The 23361-nt window shown below is 41.1% G+C and overlaps 1 protein-coding gene across 1 annotated transcript in view; it reads right to left on the reverse strand.

Annotated features, from left to right (window-relative positions):
* HPGD (15-hydroxyprostaglandin dehydrogenase) overlaps nt 1-20998 on the reverse strand; it is a 39406-nt gene extending 18408 nt beyond the window's left edge. Inside the window, exons 1-3 of the mRNA XM_032780175.2 lie at nt 20523-20998; nt 20054-20177; nt 15738-15844 (exon numbers count right to left, since the gene is read on the reverse strand). Coding sequence (XP_032636066.1) covers nt 15738-15844; nt 20054-20177; nt 20523-20615 — 324 coding nt within the window. The 5' untranslated portion in view covers nt 20616-20998. The remainder of the gene's footprint in view (nt 1-15737; nt 15845-20053; nt 20178-20522) is intronic.
* Nucleotides 20999-23361: the final 2363 nt, after the last annotated feature.

Raw genomic sequence — 23361 nt, forward strand, 5'->3', positions numbered from 1 at the left:
TCTTCCTATCTCTGTATGTTATTTTCAGTATTCTTCTCAGACATTTGTGATGAAATGCATCCAGCTTAGGAGTTCTGTAGGTGTCCTGACCCAAAATGGGCCTGTGGGAGGGTCACAAGGTTATTGTAGGGGGGTTGTGGTATTGCCACCCTTACTTCTCCACTGCTGCTGCTGGCGGTGCTGCCTTCAGAGCTGGGTGGCTGGAGAGCGGCGGCTGCTGGCTGGAAGCCTAACTCTGAAGGCAGCACTGCCACCAGCAGTAGCACAGAAGGAAGGATATCATAGTATAGTATTGCCACCCATACTTCTGCACTGCAGAAGTCGCCCCCATGAAATCTGTATAGTATAGGATAAAAAGTACACAAGACCAGATTTCATGGGGGAGTCCAGCATTTCTCAAACTGGGGGTTCTTTCACTCCCCTTGGAAACTGGTCTTTTGTGTACTTTTACCCTATACTATACAGATTTCATGGTCCGTGATGCTTTTTTCACAGCCATAATTTGGTAGGGCCCTACCCATAGAGAATCAGATAAAGGACCTATTCTGTCCTAGAGAAGCTGTTCAGCCTGCAGGGTGGAAAGGGAGAATCCCACATGGGATAATTAAAAGAAATAAACAAATAGGAAAGGGAAATAGCTCAAGATTTTTTGAGGAAGTGCTCTTCCTCCCCCCATCCCTTCCCTCCCTACTTCAAGGAAGCAATAGAGCCAGATGACTCCCAGACTAAGTCCCAACCATACAAGAGGGAGACCCTAAGTAGATGACTGCTTTATTAACGTCATCAGATTGCAAACCTTCCTAGACTAAATTAATACTATTAATATTTCTCTTGGCTGAAGCAAGCCAGCAAGTGTTTGGATGTGACTCTTGCCTTTAGGCCAAGCTGAGGAAAATTTTGATCTTAAATATGATGGGTTGTCTTCACTACAGAGTTAACTTGGGCTCTGACTCGAGTGTTGTCACTAACCTGGCTCACATCCACAGATAACAACCCTTCCCCTATGTGTAATGGGGCTTTACACCTGAGCTAGATGCCCCATTTGGGGGTAGAAGCTAAAGCTAGACTGCTGCTCACACTTGGATTGGTAGCCCACTCATTTTGAAATGTGGACAAAGGCTAAGCCACTTGAGTGCTGATGGTCTTCCAATGCCTTCCCACAATTCCCTGCACGTGACCAGAATGACAGAAGAATTGTCCCACAATTCACTGGGAAAGAATCATAGAGTGTCTCAGCTGACTAATACAAATAACGATGGGATACTTCCCCTACAAGTCCTAGTGATGCACACAAGTGAGTGCAGCACCAGAGTGTATGCAGCTGAGTGAAAACACTGGAGTATGGCTTTGCATTGTGGCTGCTCACACCTGGGATAAGCCAACCCAGATGCTCACACCCAGGCGCTGATTACTCAAGTTAATGCTGCAATGAAGACATACCCTGTAAGTAAGCCAGAAAAAGAAACTCCTTGCAGAAAAGCATGTGCTTTAAATAGAGATAGTATTTGTTTTGCCTTTGTTGTACTCTCCACTCTTGCTGGTATGTCACTCTACAGCCTAATGCTCCCCGCATACTTTATACTTTAGGAAATACAACTTTGAACTCCCACTTTTGGTATCAACCAGAAACACTTTGGCTGCATTTTGGAGGAAAGTCTCCCAGATATTCCTTCACGATACTATAAAATATGGTTGATGGAAAGCCAAACAGCCAAAGAACAACCTTCACATTTCTGTACAACATAGCTTCCAGTTTTGGATAATAAGGCAAAAGGATATTTCTGAAATTGCCTCCAAGCCAGACAAGTATAAATATTTTTCTGTAATATGACCTTCAGTGCAATGATGTAGGACTAATGGGAGCATGTGAGGAGAGAAGTGCCTTCTGGTTTGGTCATTCTTATTACACACTTTGAGAAAGAAATGTTGACCCTTACTCTTAATCACTGATAATTCTTAAATTAATGCATTCATCTGTAGTTTTTTTTGTATTTGAAAATAAAAAGTCACTAAAAACCTGTTTTTGTTCTAACTGCTTTAATGTATATCTGCTATAATGTATATCTGCAGGAGAAATCATGTCAAAAGATAAAGTATGTTGCCCTTGAAAACGTGACTTGTGATAAATAATCCATTTACAATTGTATTCAGCATCTTGGATATTCTGCATAAAAATTTTAACAACAGAGATCAGCAAACTGTTCAAATTAGAAACCAAACAGTTATTAAATGCAGGTAAAGTGAAAATTAACAAAGCTGAAACATCAGCACTTATCCCCTAGCTACCAAAACCCACTATCAGTATCAGTTCTGAAAGTAATCTCACTGCTTGCCAGAAAAAACCACCATCTCCATAGTGGTGGTGATAGTTTTCTTACTTAAATATACACATTGATTTATAATGAATAATAAGGACACTCGTCATTACACTATTACAGGTCTGAGTATTCTGCCAATAAAAGCAATTGCACTACACCAGCTGCCAATAGAAAGCGTATTTACCATGCTACTGTTCAGCAAAGTTATAATCATGAGGGTAGAAACTTGTCTTAATGTAATATTAGTTTACTTCTGCAATCCCAATGACAGAATTGGATGAGAGTACTTCATGCATGCCAAAGCACCAAACACTAATAAAGACAAAAGTAAATCCCTGACGGCATGCCATTGTTTTGCAAAGTAAATAATTGCACCATGAGGCAAAACACATCAATGTAGCTGTTGGAGTACTCAATCCCTACCATATATTATGACTAATGACCCTAATTAACATGCTAACCAGTCATTTATGTGTAAATGAGAAGCTCAAAAATAAAAGTTACAAACTCTTAGCCTCTTCTTGTAATCTTCTACCCCCTCAGTGGCTTTATAGTTTTAGCTATATGACTAAACAGAAAATATTCTGACATGCTGTATCTAAGCAAAGCCTGACACATTTCTTCTGGCTCTAGCAAAATGCCTATTTAACGTTGTGTAATACTTTGATACGTTGACATACTTATCACCTTTAATTCAAATTCACAGGCTATTTCTATATCATTATGAACTTCCTCGCATGATCTATAAGCACCAGTGCAAAAATGTGTCCATTTTCACTGACTACTTCAAACCTCATTATCAGCTATTACATTTGACAAATGTTTATTCTTAACTCAATATATGAGGCATTTCTAATGATACAGGGATTCAATCTTATTGCTCTAGCTCCTTGTAGCAGTAAAACACCACACCTTCTTACCTAGAAAAGCTAGTATTTCATGTTGAGAAATGATTTCCTGCATTCCTGTAACACTGGAGATGACTATTATGTTGTTACAAAGATGAAAATGCAACTGATGTGTTTGGGAAAATGTATAGACCCCTTTATCTCTTTACTCTCCAAACACTTTTTATAAATGTGTCAAAAACAATCTACCCTATGTTAAGAGAAAACAATTGATGTGGGCAAGTTCATAAAGCAAGTTACTGGAGACCTGGAATTTGAACCTTGGTTGTTTGATTTTTATATTTTCTTTGTTGCTTGATTGCCATCATACTTCATGAGCTATATATAAAGTAAATGAATAATGCATGAGGTACCTGTGAGGCTTGAAACTAAATGCTGCTGGTAAGATCTGCACTGCCCAAGTCAGCTGAGGCGGGGAAACAACATGTTGCTGTTCTCCGGGCTGGGATGTGTGCGGGGGGAGAGTTGATCCCGTCAGGGTTTGGGCTTCAATACTACATTCTAGGAAGCAGGGTTTAAACAGTTTCTCGTTACACTATAAACAATTTGCCTCTCAGTGTAGCATTTGCTTCAACATTAGTCATTGTTAGCATAAACTGAGAGTCCATAAACCAGCAAGATGATGCTTAAAGTACAATTACTGAGGTAAATCTGCATGCCTTTTTCTAATGTGTTCTTCCATGATCCACAATGGCATGTGAGTCACAGATATGACTATTTTCAGAGCTTGCAGATTTCTTTTTATACATATGGTCTGATCCTGCTGCAATTGTTTTCAATGGGGCAATTACAATCACTTTAATAGAAATAGTTTTCTTTTCATGGGCCTGAGCCTATCTGGAGCATTGGCTTAGTATGAGAGAGTACTAGTGAGCTACTGAATTGCAAGGATGATTTCTCTTTTATTAACTAGTAGGCTGTTGGCTACTTGGCTTGATTCCAGAAAGGATCTAAATCTTTGCCTATGCCATTTAATTTCTTTCAGAACGCATCAATTAAAAAAAAGAAAAAGGGTTCATTTAATCAGTCAAGCACAAGGCTATGAAATTGTGATTTTCCTTTGACGTAATCACCATTTTGAAGATTGTTAAACTATAATCCAGTGCACCCATGGGAGTGAAATCTGGGGGAATATGCATAAGTGACTGGGGAAGCTCGAGAGGGTTCAGCACTGGTTTCAGGGCCTAAGGCAGTTGGGCTGCGGAGTCCCACATCACAAGGAGAGGTGCTAGAAAGGAGGTCAGCACCTGAAAGTGTGGTTGGGTCCCATGACAACAGCCTGGTGACCATACACTAAGAAGCTCAACCAAGTCTGTAAGATAATCTTTGTCTTGCATTTGGCTAGGATATTTGAATGGATGAGAGTATTAATTCAAGATTCTTTCCACAATCCCCAGTGCGATGTGTAGTTCTTAAAAGTTTTTTTTGTTAATAAGGGTTCCAAACACTTGACACTATTCTAGCTTTCAGAAGGGGGGAGAGAGATTGCAGCTGAAGTCAGCCCACTGGAGTTTTTATTTATGCATTGGTTTGAATTTATGAATTGGTTAGATGAAGGTTTCTAACCATCAGAGGAGTGAAGTTCTGGAACAGCCTTCCAAGGGAAGCAGTGGGGGCAAAAGACATGTCTAGCTTCAAGACTAAGCTTGATAGGTTTATGGAGGGGATAGTATGATGGGATAGCCTAATTTTGGCAATTAATTGATCTTTGACTATTAGCGGTAATTATGCTCCATGGCCTGTGAGGGGATGTTAGATGGAGTGGGATCTGAGTTTCTACAGAGATTTCTTTCCTGGGTGTCTGGCTGGTGAGTCTTGCCCACATGCTCAGGGTTTATCTGATTTGGAGTCAGGAAGTAATTTTCCTCCAGGACAGATTAGCAGAGGCACTGAGTTTTTTTTGCCTTCCTCTGCCATGTGGGGCAGGGGTCATTTGCTGGAGGATTTCTGCACCTTGAAGTCTTTAAACCTTAATTTGAGGACTTCAGTGGCTCAGACGTAGGTTAGGGGTTTGTTGCAGGAATGGGTGGGTGAGATTCTGGGCTTGCGTTGTGCAGGAGGTCAGACTAGACAATCATAATGGTCCTTCTGACCTTGAAGTCTATGACTCTATGAATGCTGGGCCATGGGTGGCGTTCTAAACTCAGAATCTTTAGCAGTAACTGGGAAATGGCTGACCTGTCAAGTCCCCTGTTTTTCCTGCATGCTTGAATCTTCTGGGGAACTGGAAGACTTAACAGAAAGTGGGAGAGATCATAGCAGCTAAGAGTGTATTCTAGTAGAACATCTCATCCTCGTTTCCAGTCAGAAGACCTCAGAGCCTAGAGTTTATAGGATGAATGTGTGGGTGGCTGGGGAGGTTGTAGAGTACCTCATGCTGTATGTGTGAAGTTGGGATTTTTTAGTAGAGCTGAGGCTTTGGGAAGAGAAGCAACAGCAGGGCCAGCAACAATGGCAGAGCTGAGTCTCGAGATGGCCTCCATAATTCCAGCTCTCACAGAGCTGGGCAGTGGGTCTAAAATAGTCCCCTAAAGAGAGAGTCAGTGGAGTGGTAACCTGGGTCTTGGGAAACAGGAATTAAATTCCCTGCTCCACCCTCAATGTGTGGCACTGGACAAGTCACTTACTCTCTGTGCCTCAGTTCTCCATCTGGGGAATAATAGCACTTTATAGCTCACAAGGGTGTTGTAAGGATAAATATGTTAAAGAGTAAAAGCAGCAGAGAATCCTGTGGCACCTTATAGACTAACAGACGTTTTGGAGTGTGAGCTTTCGTGGGTGAATACCCACTTCGTCAGACGCAGGTAGTGGAAATTTCCAGGGGCAGGTATATATATGCTAGCAAGCAAGCTAGAGATAACGAGGTTAGTACAGATCCAGACTAACACGGCTACCCCTCTGATATATGTTAAAGAGTGTGAGGTGTTTAGCTATTACACTAATGGGGGCCATGTAAGTATCTTAAGTAGATAGAATTTGACAGGACTGATGAATGGGCAAAGCTGTGACATGCTTCACTGAAATACACACAGCAAAACCCTGACCCATAAGACAGTAAGCATATGAACGTCAAAATGTGGGGAGTTCCCTCTCCTGCCCCCATAAATGTCATTTGATGAAGTGGAGTCCGTAACTTAAGGATTTAAAGGCATTTCAGTGACCTGTAAATTTTGATTTTCCTTGAAAATAATAACCCAGTTGCCTTCATGGGATTGTATTTATTATTAAATACATTCTGCACCAGGGTGTAAACAGGTTAAGGGAAACCCCAGAACTAGAGACTGAATCAAATGTTCTGTCAATGCTATCAGTTATACCTCTTTAAACTGCAGATCCACAAAGTTACTGAGCACAGTGGCTTATTTTTTTTGTAGCTCATATGATCAGGAGTTAGATCAGCACTATTCCATTCTTCTATCTGCAGGACCAAGCTATTTAAGTTCTTTGTAGGATCAAGCCCTGAGTGACTGTGACACTAACCAGGCTTCAATTCAGAAATGGAGAAAACTTCACCAATCTCAGTTCTCAGACAATTTTTACCTTTCTATAAATAGTTTATATAAATGAGATGATGAAAAATGTAGAATGACAGATCTAATGATGTCTGCTAGCCTCTCGCAAGTTCTGCCCAGTAATAATGAGACTCTTGCATGCCTGAACAAATTCTATGTTTGTATTTGAATTTTGCCTCTTTCTAATAACTGTTGTTAGGCAACTGCAATATCTGAGCTTTCTAATGCTGCCAGTGAAATATATGTAAAACATGCAGTGAAATATGGGAACAAGAATTCCTAAATATATTTTATTCAACAAATCCAACTAAATTAGTTTTCAAATCTTTAGTGGAGTTAAGGCATCAAGTTTCTTCCTTCCCGTCTTAGACTCCCTTCTCCTCACAAATATACACACACTTTTTCTTAGTTAATCAAGTTTAGAAATGTTCAGAAAAGGATAACTATATATTCAAAAACATTAAAAATTAAAAGTGGTGATAAATTAAGTTTTTCTTTTTAATGGCAAATATTTCAGCTGAACATTTTATTACAGCCTTGGCCTCTTTATCTTATTTGTTTATGCTCTTGTCTAATTATTATAAAGTAGCATTATATAATACTGCTCATAATTCTTGTTCTCACAAGACAGAAAAGCAAATTAATGTTTAATATGCATGGTAACTAAAAATATTAAGAGTCTACTATCCATAATTTAAAGTAGTGAACAAACATTTTCCTACCAGAATGATTCATAAATTTGAGGTTAACACATGGAATCACTTTTTATGATATTTTATGGATCTCGAGCCCAAGACAATGTACAGCTTTACATGCATAATGTATTGTGGCTATGACTGAATGTCTTAAAAGGGAAGCTGACATTGTGTCTAGAGGTTGAATAACGATCCAAAAATTGTACAGTGGCAAGCTTAATTTGGCATTCCCTACTCACATATCATGTATGTTGAGCGAGTTGAATCATTATTAGACTCTTTAACTCAGTACTCCAAAACAAAGCATTTTTTCTGTCAAGATGACTGGAGCTCAATACAACTGTAATTGAAATCAATGTAGCTATTTTTGTTGACTTCAGAGGAAAATGATTTAACCCTTAGTGTTGGGAGGTTTTTTTCAGTTAAAGTAAAAAAGTCTTTGTAGCACTATTAAAAGGGAAACAGTTGCATTGAGTAGAGTTAATCTATGGAATTCACTGCCATGGGAATCTTTTCATTGGCTGCCACTCTTTCTACATCTAGATCAAGCTTCTTGCCTTTACTCTCAAAGATGAAGATAAACTGAGGCAAAGGGAGTAACATCCTTGTGCTCAGAAACTATGGTAATGGGTGTTCTAGAAACACCGTACACAAAGAACTTAGATAAGTGACATGCCCAAAGTCACACAGCAAATGAATATCAAAATTGAAAAGATAAGGCAGGATTCCCAGCTCCAGATTCTTGATCAAACCATTAGTCAACACTTTTACTCATCCCTGTTCATCTTATATACAACATTCCACAATTGCCTGAGTGTATTATAGAGTTTTATTCCACTTCCTGTTAAGCTGGCTACCATTCGAGTACTTGATATGACAGCCAATGGTTTGATCCAGTGTGGCAGTTCCAGTGTTTCTATTTGTTCAGTATTGTTTTGTGCTTTTATTAAAAAATGATTTTTGTTAAATAAAATGTTGGCTGCTTAAACTGTTAATGATGACAAAGAAAGAAAATAAAGTACATGATTCCAGTTTTAACAAATAATCATAGTTAATGTATCCTGCTTATAATTTTAAATAGTTCTTTTCCATTTTAAAATATGGTTTTGTGGATGAGTTTAATGCTTTTGAGAATGATACATTGGTTAGTTCTAGGCATAATCTATGAGCAATCAAACTATAAACTATTCATTTCACTTTCAGCATATTGTAATTGATGCTAGAAATCTGGCAGAGAGAAAAGAACTTATATCCAGATCATTGCCTGGTAGCAAATCTGTCTTATGTGAAAGTGCATGGCAAAGTATCTGGTTTTCTATGTTTTAAAAACTAGATTTGAAACATCATATTCATACACTGCACATGACATATCACATACGTTTTGCACTTAATACTCTTTGCTTTTTGTCTCCACAGGGACTATGCCTACTTCTAAACTAGTGAATTTTGTGATTTAACTGTAAAGAGCCTTCCATGGAGATCACATTATGTTCTGGATATTGTGCCCAGTAATGTAACTTGTTAGGGCATGGAAGTGATGTCTCAGATCCACGTGGAAGTTTCTTGAAGAAGGCTTTAATTAGTGTGTCTTGAAGAAACAACCAACCTGGAAGTGCTAATGTTTTGTCTTTATTCATTGTACTGAGAGGTGATAGAACTTTGTGATGATTTCTCTTGTTCATCAGAAAAAAAAATTACAAATATAGCTTCCTTATTAAGTATGGTAAGTATCTCTTCAGATGATATCATGGCAAGGTCTCAGTCTACTTTAATTTTGAGTAATCCTAGGAAGTTTAACCAATTTTGGAATTAGGGTACATGCTGTCCCTCCTTCTATGACATATCAATTAGTTGTGTGGTTCTGATGCATCTGCCTATTGCATATTGTGATAGATTCCTCTTAGTAAAACACATATAAAAGATATCTGCTTTAGTGTACAGTGATAACAAAGACATAATTTGATCAATTAGATCACCAAATGTCTTTACATAAGCAGGTTTGCCCACACCAACACCTGTTGCCTCTTCCTCTATCATACAGCAAAATTACATATCTTGAAGACTTATGGCTGACAGATAATCAATGTCTGAATTTATTGAGCAAAATTTCTAAATGGACCCAATCAAACCTCTAAACTTACTGTCAAATTGTTATGCCCATGATTAAATGCATCCTTATTTTTATGTGCACAATTAATTGTGGACATAAATGACAGTTAACTGTCTTGACTACCTGATTTTGTGTCTCCAAATTAGGTAGTTAGATGGCCAACTACAATCATTTATACTCTGAGTTAACTGCTAGTATAAAAATAAAGGCATAATTGTGTCATGGCATAATTACAGGCTGTTTTTTAAACTCAGACCATTTGTGTATGTCTATACTGACTCTGCACAAATCTGTTGGTGTCATCATTTCTTCTTGTGAGATACTGTCATCAGTTCACAATGCAAAATATCCTGGATGTTAATCTTCTAGCATGATCCATATGAGCTTGAAACATGAGTGGATGGAGTAATATATATAGTTCAGTATGTTAAAAATGGTATTTGATTACAGTGCCATGGAAAAGAAAATAAGTTTATTAAATAAGATTTAAGCTGGGAATCCTATCCTGGGATCTCAGCTGAGCCTGTACTGAGACAGACCTGTCTGGTGCAAAGACTAGTGTGGCTAGACTTGTAGGAATCAAGGAAAACAAGAATGTAATTTAAACTGTAGATATGATGTCAGTCCATTTTTTCATGCTGATCTGTTTTTTTTCCTGTCTTTTTTTAAAATCATAATTGATTTTGCACCTATAGCATGAGCTTTCTATAACTCACTATAGTATAGTCCATGTCATTTAAAAGTCTACTTTCCCTGATGTTTTTGTCAGGAATACATTGGAATTCAGTGGCATCCATCCTGAAAGGCGTAAAAGCTTCTGCAGGGCACAGACTTAATTGGTACTGATTATACTCTACTACATAAAGTAAAAAGGTCATTAAGGCCCCCAGATTTAGGTGCCACTGAAATCCATAAAACTCCTTTTTGGTAGGCACCTAATTTCCACTGTAGAAGTCCCGTTAGAGGCCTAAATTTCTGCCTCTGGGCATGTGCACTGCTGACTCAGCTAGGTGGCCAGACACTTATCTTATGCTTAAGCCCCAATGTGATCTTTAAACCAGGTGAAGAGAGGTGTTGCCTAACCTATATTGTGTGTGGGGCCTGATCCAGTAGTTAGGCTTAGAACATGCCTAACTCCACAGAAAATGGGAGGGAGTGGAGAAAGGAGGCAGCCTCCTTTAGACCTGAAATTAGGGAACTTGCATGGATTAGGGCACTCACAGATTCAATTCTCCTCCTTGCCAGATTAGAAGATGGCACAGGTGAGTGCCACTGGGCTATGGGATATACTGATGTGAATCTCCCTATGTGATGTGAGTCTCCCTATCTCTCCTGTTTAAGCTGTTCCACTTTGCATATTTAATTATTTATACATTGAGCCAGAGAGAGTGAGTGACTCTTTAGTCTGATAGTTAGGGCACTCACCTGTTCAAATCCCTTCTCCTCTGTCAAAGAGAGAATTGAACCAGGGTCTCCAGGATCCTGGATGAAAGCTTATAAGGAACAGGCATCTCCTCCTTCCTCCCTCCCTGCACAACTGCTTTCTGTGGAGTTCAGCCTATATCATTGCTACTTTTGCAAAAAATGTCTTTAGTGCCTGACTCCAGGAAAGGGTTCCCAGCTGTAGAATAGACACCTTTCTCCAGCCCCGGCATGTGTACCTCAATCCCTGAGCGGGGCAGGGTTTAGGACACATCCCTCTCATTGACATCTGCCATTGGCTAGCTTAAACAGCTCCTCATTTAGCATGCTAGCTTTTGTGGATCCCATTCTTAGGCATTTTTCTCTCCTCTTGTATTGTATAGGGAGCCTACGAGCTTAACCCAGGCTTTGTAGATTCCACTGTGGATGGGGTAGGGTGGGGAAAGGGATTAGGTGCCCAAAAATGCACGTGTTGTAACATCTAAGTCCCTTTGTGAATCTGGGCCTAGAAGACTAACTGTAGAAATACTTCATTTAGGACACTTTGATTTAAAAGGTAGCTTCAGCAAATTATGCAAAATAACTTCTGCTGCCACTTCTACCAAAATGTCTGTGGATGAATCCATTTTTAATGTTAACACATCAGTAAAGAGGGCTCAAGGAGTCTCCCCCATCAACATCTATTACCCCTATATAGGAGTTAGATACTATCCATTGAAGAGTCCCAATGCCAACACCAACCATATGAAATGAGATAAGAAAGGTGGTGAGGTTGGGCAATGACCTTGCTCTCCACCTGTACTAGCCACTAGAGCTGCCAGCAGCATGCATTCCCTCAGGCTCCCAGAAGATATTTCCAGCTAGCAATCTTTCAGTGACTTCTGCTTTAGCATGGCCATTCTTCACCCTTTCCAGTGCACCTCTGGCTGTAAAATCCATAACCTAGCCCTGTACTTTTAGATCTCATATCTTGCTCTATTAGCGAGTTGCCAAATTCCAACAGAGTGTCCATGTGATTTTGTTTCGTGCTGTATATGTTTTGATCTAATTTAAAACATCCTCATGTATAAAAAGTCATTATCCTAAGAAATGATGATTGAAATTATTTTTTGCATATGTATCCTTCATTGGAAGACTGACATAAAAATGACAGGTTTCAGAGTAGCAGCCATGTTAGTCTGTATCTGCAAAAAGAACAGGAGTACTTGTGGCACCTTAGAGACTAACAAATTTATTTGAGCATAAGCTTTTGTGAGCTACAGCTCACTTCATCAGATGCATGCAGGTGGAAAATTACAGTAGGAAGATAATACACAGAGATCATGAAACAATCAGTGTACCGACACACTCAAGGAGAGTGATCAGTTAGGTGAGCAGTACCAGAAGGAGAGAGAAAAAACTTGGTAGTGGGACAAAGTGGTTCCGCTATAGCTAAAGAAAGATCTGGGAGTGAATGGTCATTACCCGAATATAATGATTTCCCCGTGTTTATTGCCCCCTCACATCTGTCCTCACAACCTTGTCACGCGCAAAATAGACCAGTGATTACCACTATGAAAGTTTTCTCTCTCCTCTCTTCCTTTTTTTTCGGCTAGTTAATTTAGCCACCTTTAACTTGAATTCAATCTTCATTAGGTGCATATGGATAACTTAACTTTCTTCTATTGGTGGTTTTGTCTTTTATTTTTCTTTTTTTTTTTGTTAAGTACTCATTTTTATTTTGATTTAGTTTTTGTTCACTTCTTTGCTCTTTTCCTAAATAACTCAGGTGGCATTCGGTTTTAGAACACGGGAGTCAACTCAAGGCAGCGCACAAGCGGCCATCAAGTGTGGCAAGACTAAGGGATGCACTGTCCCGCTGCTGTAATGCTCATAGGCTAAACCCCCTCAGCCAGAATAATCACAAGGACTGGATAGGGTACGGGTACAGGTTCAGAGTGGAACTACCATCAGCCACCTCCTCTACATGATGACATCAAGCTGTATGCTAAGAATGAACGAGACACGACTCGCTAATCCACCTGACGCGGATCTACAGTGAGGATATCGGGATGTATTCGGACTGGAGAAGTGTGGCCGATGTAGTGAAGAGAGGGAAGTAGTCAAGACTGATGGGATGGAACTACACGGCAGACATACAGATCAGCTACAAGTACCTTGGCGTCCCACAGTCACATGAAACCACGATGAGGAGCAAGAAGACAGCAACATCCAGTATCACAAAGGATAAGACAGGTCCTGAAGACCAGCTCAGTGGGAAGAACAAGATCACACCATCACGGATACGCCCTGCCAGTCATACAGATACCCTGGCCGTATAGTGAGCTGGCCAAAGGAGGACATGGAGGCTGCCGATGTGAAAACCGGAAGCTCCTCACAATGCACGGAGTTTCCACCCCAAGTCCAACACCCAAGACTGTATACCAGCCAGAAAGAAGCGGGTGGGGCTTGGTGAGCTCAAAGCACTGTCCTGATGAACCGCGGAACATCCAGGAGTACATCAGGAAGAGGCCCCAAAGATGACGCTGAGAGAATGCCTAGGCAGCAGCAGACATGGAGGAAGACCAGGAGAAGAAGTGCCATGGCAAGACAAGACCCTGCAGGATGTACCATCGACAGATAGCTGAGGTGGCTGACATTGGAAATCCACCAGTGGCTGAAAGGGCTGGACTAAAAGACAGCATGAGGCACGGATCATAGCAGCATAGGAACAGGCACTGAGCACCAGATCCATGAAGCAGGGCTACACACTAGAGAGACCCAAGGTGCAACTGTGCAGAGAGCCCAGAGACAGTCCAACACATAGTGGCAGATGTAAGATGGCAGGCAGGAACAGCATACACTGAACGCACAACCAAGTGGCTAGCATTGTGTACAGGAACATCTGCACAGCGTATGGCCAGACCCTCCAAGATCAGATGGGAGATTCCACAGAAGGTTGTAGAAATAGCAGGGCTAAGAGCTGGGACTTCCAATCCAGACGGACAGGCAGGTACTGGCCAATCACAGACATCGTGGTAAGACAAGGAGCAAAGACAGCGGGGTGTAGATATAGCAGTGCCAATGACAGCAAACGAAGAAGATAAAATGAGAGACGGAGAAAAGTACCAGGCACTGAAAGAGGAACAAGAGATGTGAAAGTGAAGGCCAAAGTGGTCCCAGTGGTGGTAGGAGCACTCGGGGCTGTGACTCCTAAGCTGGGTGAGTGGCTCCAACAGATCCCAGGAACAACATCAGAGCTCTCTGTCCAGAAAAGTGCAGTGCTAGGAACAGCTAAGATACTGAGCAGAACCCTCAAACTCCCAGGCCTCTGGTAGAGGACCCGAGGTTGAGGAAGACACATACCACCCATAGGGGTGAGAGGGGAATTTTTTTTTTTTTTTACAGTGAAACCCCACAATAATGCGATGTTTGGGGTCCAAAAACTTTGATCGCGCTAAATGTGGGGTCATGGTATAGCGGGGTTTGTCGGTGGTCCCCAGCATGGTGCATTGATGTGCGCCGCCTAGTGCCCAGCAGGGGAGAGGAGCCGCGGCTCCCTGCCTGCTGGGGACAGAGAACTCCAGGGTTGTGGGCGCCGGTGCTCTCTGTCCCCAGCAGGTGCGGGGCCGCGGCTTCTCTCCAGCTTCAAGAGGAGTCGCGGCTCCCTGCCTGCCGGGAACAGAGAACTCCTGGGCTGCGGGCGCCGGTGCTTTCTGTCCCCGGCAGGCGCGGGGCCACGGCTTCTCTCCCGCTTCAAGAGAAGCCGCAGCTCCCCACCTGCCAGGGACAGAGAGCACTGGTGCCCGCAACCCCAGAGAAGCCGGAGACAAGCTGCGGCCCCACGCCTGCTGGGGACAGAGAGCACCGGCACCCACACCCTCAGAGTTCTGTCCCCAGCAGCTGTGGGGCTGCCATTTCTCTCCCCTGCGATGGTGTTGGGGACCATTGGTACAGTTCCGTACTGTATAATGCCTTAAAGGGGAGCCAACCTGTGATCGCTTTATATGAGATTTCACGTTATGGTGGGGCGCGTTATTGTGAGGTTTGACTGTATCTTCCTACTGTATTTTCCACTGCATGCATCCGATGAAGTGGGCTGTAGCCCACAAAAGCGTATGCTCAGATAAATTTGTTAGTCTAAAGTGCCACGAGTACTCCTGACATAAAAATATCTTTCATGGCTGTAATCCCATGCAAACTCTATATTAACCCCTCTTCCAAGCTTCCTGTTGCTGCCCTATTTGCAGGTGAAAATCACTATATTTGGCATTAGGGTTCATGGGAGCGATGTATAGAGGCACACTGAATCCTAACATGGAAGCAGGTCTTTCCTAAATAATGGAATGATTGTCAGAATTTGAAAGGTCAGGTCATAAAGTAAGTCCTTCCTGACTGATAGCTTTTTTTGGCATTCAGATCTCCAAGCTATGTGGCTTGAAAATGGAACCACCCAGAAATGGTGACTGAGAAGTGAGCCTCCAAGAAGTGAGCCCCCACTTACAACATTATTTGGCAATGGGAAGTTGGGATGGCATTGGAACGGTAGTCATGTATTAACAAACAAGTATTTTGTTTACTTGGACTTTTCAATGAACCAAAAACAGTCTCTCACAAATCCACAGCACATAATTTCTTCCTAAACTTCACTTTAGGTGTAATCAAGCACTATAGGCTGGGATTTTCAAAGAGGAAAATTAAATTAGAGTTGAGTGCCTAACTCCCTTAGGCCTCTTTAAAAATTTCAGCTTTAGGTAATACAGTATGAACATTTTAAAACAGATAATGCTTACCAAATTAATTTGTATAGTGCTTTCCCAGTCCTTTTCATTATTCACTCCAGCATTATTAACCACAACATCCAGCCTTCCAAAATGTTCAATTGTTTTTTTAAAAGCACCTACAGTAAAATCCAAGGGAGAAAATTCCTTAGCTGTCTTGTTTCCCATATATTTTAAATGTTACAAATGGAACGCAAGGCACAATATTTGTTACCCTACCAAAGTATGTTTGTTCATCATTTTTTTAGACAGTTAATGTTAAACACATACTTTGTTAATGTTTAACAAATACAACACTTGTCTAACTATTCAACAAGTATTAACAGTTACTCTGTTTAAGATTGTTAATGGAACTAGAATAGTACAACCTTTTCACTCAGTACCTTCTGAAATCAAGTGTTTATTGCTTGATCTTGAATTTGTTTGGGTATTCAAGGAATTCAGGATCTGATTCCCTCTGTGTATCTCTTATTTTAAAGAAAAACTTTACAGTCTGAAAAACTCATAATTGAGTTTGAATTCAAATTATTTTAAGAATGAGTATATCCTTACTCAATGTAATTAATAAATATTGTAAATCTTTAAATGATCAATAATTTACCATATTCCTTGATGAATTGTACCTATTTAGGAGTAATTGATGTGCACCCTATTTATAAAGTTACTGACTCATAGCCTCTCAGATTCAATCTCATTCCTTCTGTTGTTGGCAAATTGCCTCCACAGCGTTTCTCTACATCAGTCAGAATTAAAATTATTGGGCCAGATCCTCAGGACCTCTATGCTCAGCACAACCTATGTTGGTAGGGAACTCCAAAAGTGGCTTTTAGACACCTTTTGTGGGTCCCTAAAGGGGGCAATTATTTAAGAATAAAAAGCTTATAACACTTTTGTGGTGCCTGTTTTTTTTCAGGGTTGCAAAATACTCAAAGACAAAAATACATTTTAAAAAAAGTGCACAGATGTTTGTACTGTCAGACTCTGACTCAACAGCAATGTGTGCATATTTCCCAGTATTCTTAAGGGCTTTATCATAAAACAGTGAATAAGCGTCATTAACATTTTCTTTGAACAGAAGAACTGTTTTGAGTAGTGTCTCTGTGCATTTTACTTTTTCTTTCCTCCAAGCATTGTTCATCACCCTGAACACTTGCTCCATTGAATTGTTTGTCGGTGGCAAACAAACAAATACTACATAGCAAAAATATATTAAATGAAAATATTGTTGTAATAAAAATAATTTGATGAAATGAAAACCCAGGCCACATCAGATTCCCTGAAAGATATTCTTGAGACACCAAGCCATTGTGGCTGACAGAAATACTCAAAATTACAACAGAGCTTTTCTCCGGCCACCTCCTTTTCTCTGGCCATACCCCTACTCTAGAATGGGTATAGCGCCAACAGCATCAGGTTTGTGTCACTCAGGATTTCTCTAGTTAGAGAAATCACCAGGTATTCGGTTAAGGCTGCCAGAGCACTGCCCAGCAATTTTAGAAGGGGTCAGAATATGGTACAATAGTTATTTTTTAAACACGAGCATTGTATTGTGTTAAAAACAGCTGAAAGCAAAGATTGCATTCATCTAACCTCCCTTACCTTTCAGAGTTAGTGACAACATTATCCTCCACTATAATACTTTGATATTTTAAGGGCTCTATTTTTAGTTTCCTGTCTTTTCTGTTTTGTGTTAAGATTGTTGCCTACTTTGTTCTTCAGCCTTTGAACCTAACAGTCTCTAACCATGTTTCCCTTACTTCCTTTGGGTCCCAATCCTGCACTATCAAAATTAATTGAAATTCTTTGACTTCAGTGGGAGCAGAACTGGTCACTCAGGGAATCAATGCAATTTTGGATCAGGCCCTTAATTTGATCTCAGTTTCAGAATTTGGCTTTATGCTTCACTTGTTTTTCATCCTGCTCTCTACAGAAGCTGTTCAATAACACTGTCCTTGACACATAGCATTGGAAGTCTTCTGTCTTAGAATAACAAAAACAAAAAAATTTTGGTTTATTCTTAATGATTTGTATATCATACCTATAACTATACAAATCATCTTGACCATACTAGGAAAAGAACCAAATACGTTTCAACTGTTCATATTGATGTGTTGAAAAAAATGTTGATTAGTTTATGTAGTCTATTGCTGGCAACAGGTTTGTCAGGCCACAGTGATCACATCTGTTCAGGCTCCAGTCACAAGGTGACATTAGCCCTTTAAGAGGGAGCAGGGTCAGTGCACCTTGTGCGGTCAGATGATCCAGATTAGGCTTTAAAAGAGGGTACCTGCACCTGGGAAAGGAAGAGACCTGGTGAATTAGGGCTGGTAGAGTCCTCTAACAGGAGCCAGGGAGAACCTGAAAGGAACTGTTTAGAAAAAAGGCCTCCAGGGAGAAAAGCCCTGGGTGGCTGTGCTCAGGGAATAGGACACATGAGCAGGAACAGCAAAACTGACAGACACACCTGGGAGAGGAGGCAGTGAGAGCCTGAGAGGTAAAGGGGAAAAGTATCCTGTGACTAAAAGCCAGGGTGAGCTGAAGAACTGTTTTTGTTTCTTTGGACAATAAAACTGCTGAAGAGAGACTATGTCTTTGAGAGATGGGGAGAAGGCTTGCCTTGTTACATGTCCATATAAAACAAAAGAATTTTGTTAGCATTATGATAATTAGTAATTTAATTATTGTATTTATTTTGCATATACATCCATTGGGCCTGTGTTCTTGGCGCTGTATAGAATATAAAATACCACCCTCTGAAAACATAAGCACATTAAAATAAATGAGAAGATCCAACTTAAAAAAGGGGATATGAAAAGGCATGGAAGGTGGGTATAGATATGGATCAAGGCTGATCTTTCTAAAACTGCTTTGTGGAGAAAAGTGGTTTTAAGGTGATTTTTTTTTCAAAAGTAGGTTGAGACAAAATAAAACAGATCTCTGTGCAGAGAGCACTCCACACTGTTGGGCCATGCACAGCAAAAAGCATGACCATGACGTGACTGCAAATGTGATAGTGGGACCCTGAACAATGTGCACAGTGTGGCTGCAGACTGTGTTCCTCATCCTGCAACCTATTTCATAGGGGCAGTCGCATGTCCATACAGCGCTCCAGTGAAGTGACATAGGGATTTGCCCACACTGAACAAATTGTAGTATGAGGACCACTGTCAGTAAAAAAGCTTACAGAGTAGGTAGTCGCTAAGGAATTTAAAACTAATAGAGTCAATTTAAATTAATTGATCTACTTTATAGACAACCCGTATTAAAAAGTTGGAGATAGGCACAGTGTAGTTATGCTCACTTACACAAGTGAACAATCAGATTGCTGCATTCTGGACAAGCTGCAAATGGCTGAAGTTTTATGAAGAAAGAAGTTAAATAATCACACATTGCTTCTGTGAAGACTATCATGTGATAAAGGTGCAGTCAGTAGAATTTATGAGGCAAAAGACAGAAACTATGTGTTTATATCAAGTCTGACATCTTTTTCCATGGAAAGAACATTCACATAAGTGACCCAAGTTTTTTTTTTTTAAACCTAACTCTCTACCTCTGAATGAATCTGTGCAAACAATCATGGGATGTTGTTATGAAACGTTTGTAAGATGTCTGTTGTGAAATGCTGCATAAAAAGTAAATATTATCCAGAGCTCAGTGGAGAGGTTTATTCCTGAATACAGGCATGCACAAAATCACAAATCACAGGAGTTGATGCCTTTTTATCTATAATGGTTTAAGTTAACATTTAAAAAGCTGTATTATAAATTATTTCTTATCTTAAAGAGCAACATTTCATCCTCAGCATTTAAGGCCAGATTCTGATCTGAACAATAGCAACCTAAATTCAGACTAGTTCCATTATACTTCAAAGTATCCATTGCAGATCACTCAGATCAGAAACTTATCACCTTCATGTTGAGAAGAAAGATGCATTTTTGAGTCTGCCATGAAGCTTTATTAAACACTTTACATATTTTATTAAGTAAATACTCTACTTTATTAAACACTGTACTTTAAAGTTTAATACATTACTCATTAAATAACCCATATCTTATGCAGAGGCTTTCATACAAAAGTATCACAAAACAGTGACTTCTTTATCCTGTTTTTACTATGTGCCAAGTCCTAAAGCCAAAGGCACACACTGGTAGTAGTATTTCACATTTCCAGAGTGAAAAACAGATCCTACTTGAGTCAGCTAGTAAGGGATCAGAAATAGGCTGCCCTCCAGAAACCTTAATTGCACAGTTATAGATTCAGTAGCCCAGGTTTGTTCAGGTTGCTGCATGTTATGATAGTGCAGAATGCTGACAGATTCCCCTCCTTACCTTGCAGTTGCTCCTGATCTGTAACATCGCACTGAATGAACAGAGTCCTCTGAGCTTCAAACTGCTCATCCAGGGCAGCTTTGCTCTCCTCGCCGGCTTCGAGGTTCCGATCCACGAGAGCTACCTGTGCCAGGTGATGCACGTGAGAGGAATGAACACCGCATTTGTAAGGCAAGGAAAATTCAGCGGGACATACTACATAGCAGGGAGAGGACGTGTCTAAGGCCCCTCTTGTTCCAACCCGCACCCCCCAGCTGCACGCTCCGCGGGAAGGAAAACTTGCCCGAGAGCAGCAGGTAACTACAGCGCGCAAAGAAACTGAGGGAGGGGCTCTTGGCTTCCTAGAAGGCAGCAGCAGCCTCTGTGGAAGAGACCCCTTAAGTAGGTAAGAGTGGCTCAGGGATGGCGGGGAGTCCCCCGGCGCCCCGCATGCAGCCCCCGGGGCTGCGCCAGGGACACACGCGCTTACCTTCGCGCCCTCCTCCAACAGCGCCTGGACAAAGGCTCTGCCTATGCCCTGCGCCGCGCCAGTCACCAGAGCCACCTTGCCATTCACGTGCATGGTCGCTGCTTGCTAAAGGCTGAACGCTGCGCCGGTGTCTGTCAGTCCCTCGCCCGGGCTCGCAGGGCTCTGGGGCGCGCGCTCTCGCGCTGGGTATTTATAGAGCCCCTGTCTCCCTTATCTTCCCTCACAGCCGTGCCTCCGTGGCCAGCAAGCGAGAAGGAAGCTGCCAAGCACAGTGTGGATGGGGAACCTAACTCGGTGTCACCTGCCCTGTAGTTCACTTCCTCCCTCCCCCTCTTCCTCCTCCTGCCGCCGCTGCTGCGGCTCCTTCTCCCCTTTCTCTTGTTCTGGGACAGTGCTGACACCCGCCCAGGACGTGTCTGTGGGGTGGCGCAGGTCACTCCTGGGAAGAGCGTCTTCATGAACCCCAGGTTGACAGGGGCCAGCAGGGGCGCTTTGCACGCTCAGCTTCCCCCTCTCGCTGTTTTTTTTTTCCTAAACAAACAAAGCGCGAGCTGCAGACTCTGGGGACAGTTCCTGCCTCTTTTCTTGCCCTTTGCGTCTGGACAAATGGCGTGAGAACAAGTTAGGGGACTTTTGATAAGGTCTCTTGGCAACTGCTCAGGTTTTATGCGTTTTGCTTGGCCCATTTCGTATCAGCAGCAGGCTAAAGAATTGGAACAAGTTTCAGATCCCGAAACAATAACAAGCGTGGAGTCTCTCCTCAGACTCCTAAGTGCATTGCTGGGTCCCATGCCACAGTCTCTCCCCGCCCTCCCCCCACAACAGCTGGGGGAATCTCCTGTGTGTTCATACCTCCCCCCTGGTTATCATGTCTCTGTCACTGCTTTCTAGAAATGTTCGAACTATCAGGTTACCAAGGTAAATAAGATACTTTTTAAAAGTGTAATTAAATCTGTCATAATCGATTCATCACAAAATATAACCTGGGTTTTATTAAAGGGACTTTTTATTTATAAAGTACTTTCTGTCTCTCCACAGAAAACACGGTCTGAAGAGTTAAAAATGTAAAATTAACAACAAGCAAACCTGAAATAACATACTTCTAAATAAATAAAGTGCTACAAAGCCAACCAAAGTAGTTTCAGTAAGAACAGAGGAACATTGAGGCAAATCCATGCTTGGTGTAACTCCATGTAAATCAAAGTATTTACACCAGGAGTGAATTTCTGCATTCCTGTAGTCCCATTGACTCCAATGGGAGGTTTGGGTGTACAGGCATTAAGGATTAAATCCAATATATTTTATGCTTTTCTAATATATAGATAGATGGATACAAAATCAGAGTAATTTTTAGATGGCACATACATTTCTTATGTATATAGAGGGTCTAGTACTTTGTTTATATAGGCTGAGCTGTACACCTAGCTGAGCCCCCTGGCCTCGTCCCCAACTCCTGCTTATGGCCAGAACTCTATGATTTTTGTGAAAGTCAAAAAAACAGGCTCCAGTTTTCCTATTTTCACCAACATCAATCTGGATGTGGGGTGGGATAAGGATTCCAGTTAGGGGGTCAGCTGGATTGGGGACAAGGGACCCAAATGAGGGAGCATGCTGTTAGTGTGGGGGTGAGGGGTCTGTATCGTAGTAGTTAGCCAGAGTGGTAAAGGAAGGGCCCAGATGGTAGCAGATTTATTTCCATTAAAATCTGGCCCACAGAGTGCCCATTTGGTGCTGCAGGCAGAGGAAGATCTCTGGTGCCCTACTCTCTAGTAAAAGTCTGACACTAAACTCTGAGGTCTCTGTCTCACCAGCATATCCAGAGTGACCAAGTGGTGGTTTTGGTGATAAACAAAAGTTATAGCACTACAGATGGGGAAATGCCATTGAGTTGAAGGTAGGGCCTCCTTTTAGTTGGCCAAATATTTGAGGAGTTATATTCTATTAGAATGTAACTGTTGTTTTTTTTTTAAAGCCAAACTATTAAATTATCTTAGTACTAGTATCGTAAATGAGAATGATAGATGTCTTTACCTAAATTAATTGTTAAAAGTCACTATTTCAGTTCTATGCAGTATAACCAATAGTATATTTAAAAAAACACATTGCATATTTAAAAAAATTTATTGTATGTGAGCACTACTGCACATTGGTTCTGACAAGGACTAATCTCGCAAGGTGCTGAATGCCCTCAATCTTGGGGTCAGGCCCTGAATGAGTAAAGAAAGATTTTGGATAACAGCTGAGTATTGGTGTTGAATCATCCCTGCCCTCTCTTTGCCTGATGTAATTACAGGAGAACCTTTAAACCCCCAATCTTGGCACAATCTTTAAACAGTACAGTAGTATGGCAGCTGGAAATAAAAGCAAAACAAAAATATGTGAACCCCTCCCATGCCTCACCTCTTCCAATTTTGGCAACACACACTATAAGGAGCTCTCTGTTCTATTGACTTGACTATCAGATTCTACAGCAATGAATTTAGACTGTGTTTTTAATGTATGTATGTTGTGTTCTAAGGCACAGAGTATGTCAGGACTGTGAGAAGGCTATTTAACAAGCTAGGATGTTTGATTAAAATTAGGAGATCAGCCTACTAGAATAATTAATTTCTGCTAGGGTTATAAGGATTTTAGTGTAATTGTAACTGATAATATTCTGTCAGTCTCATTAAAGGGAAACTCACAAATAGTTCAGGCCCACACTTTTTGGTATTTGTATGAATGCCAGATCTGGGTTATCTGTAATTGTTACATACCACTGATATGATAGAGGGGGCTCTCTGAAGCCTCTTATTAAAGTCCTGTGATCCATTGAAAGGGAAGGTTGGGGCAATTTCTG

The sequence above is a fragment of the Chelonoidis abingdonii genome, chromosome 5 (assembly GCF_003597395.2).
Source record: "Chelonoidis abingdonii isolate Lonesome George chromosome 5, CheloAbing_2.0, whole genome shotgun sequence".
NCBI lineage: Eukaryota > Metazoa > Chordata > Testudines > Testudinidae > Chelonoidis > Chelonoidis abingdonii.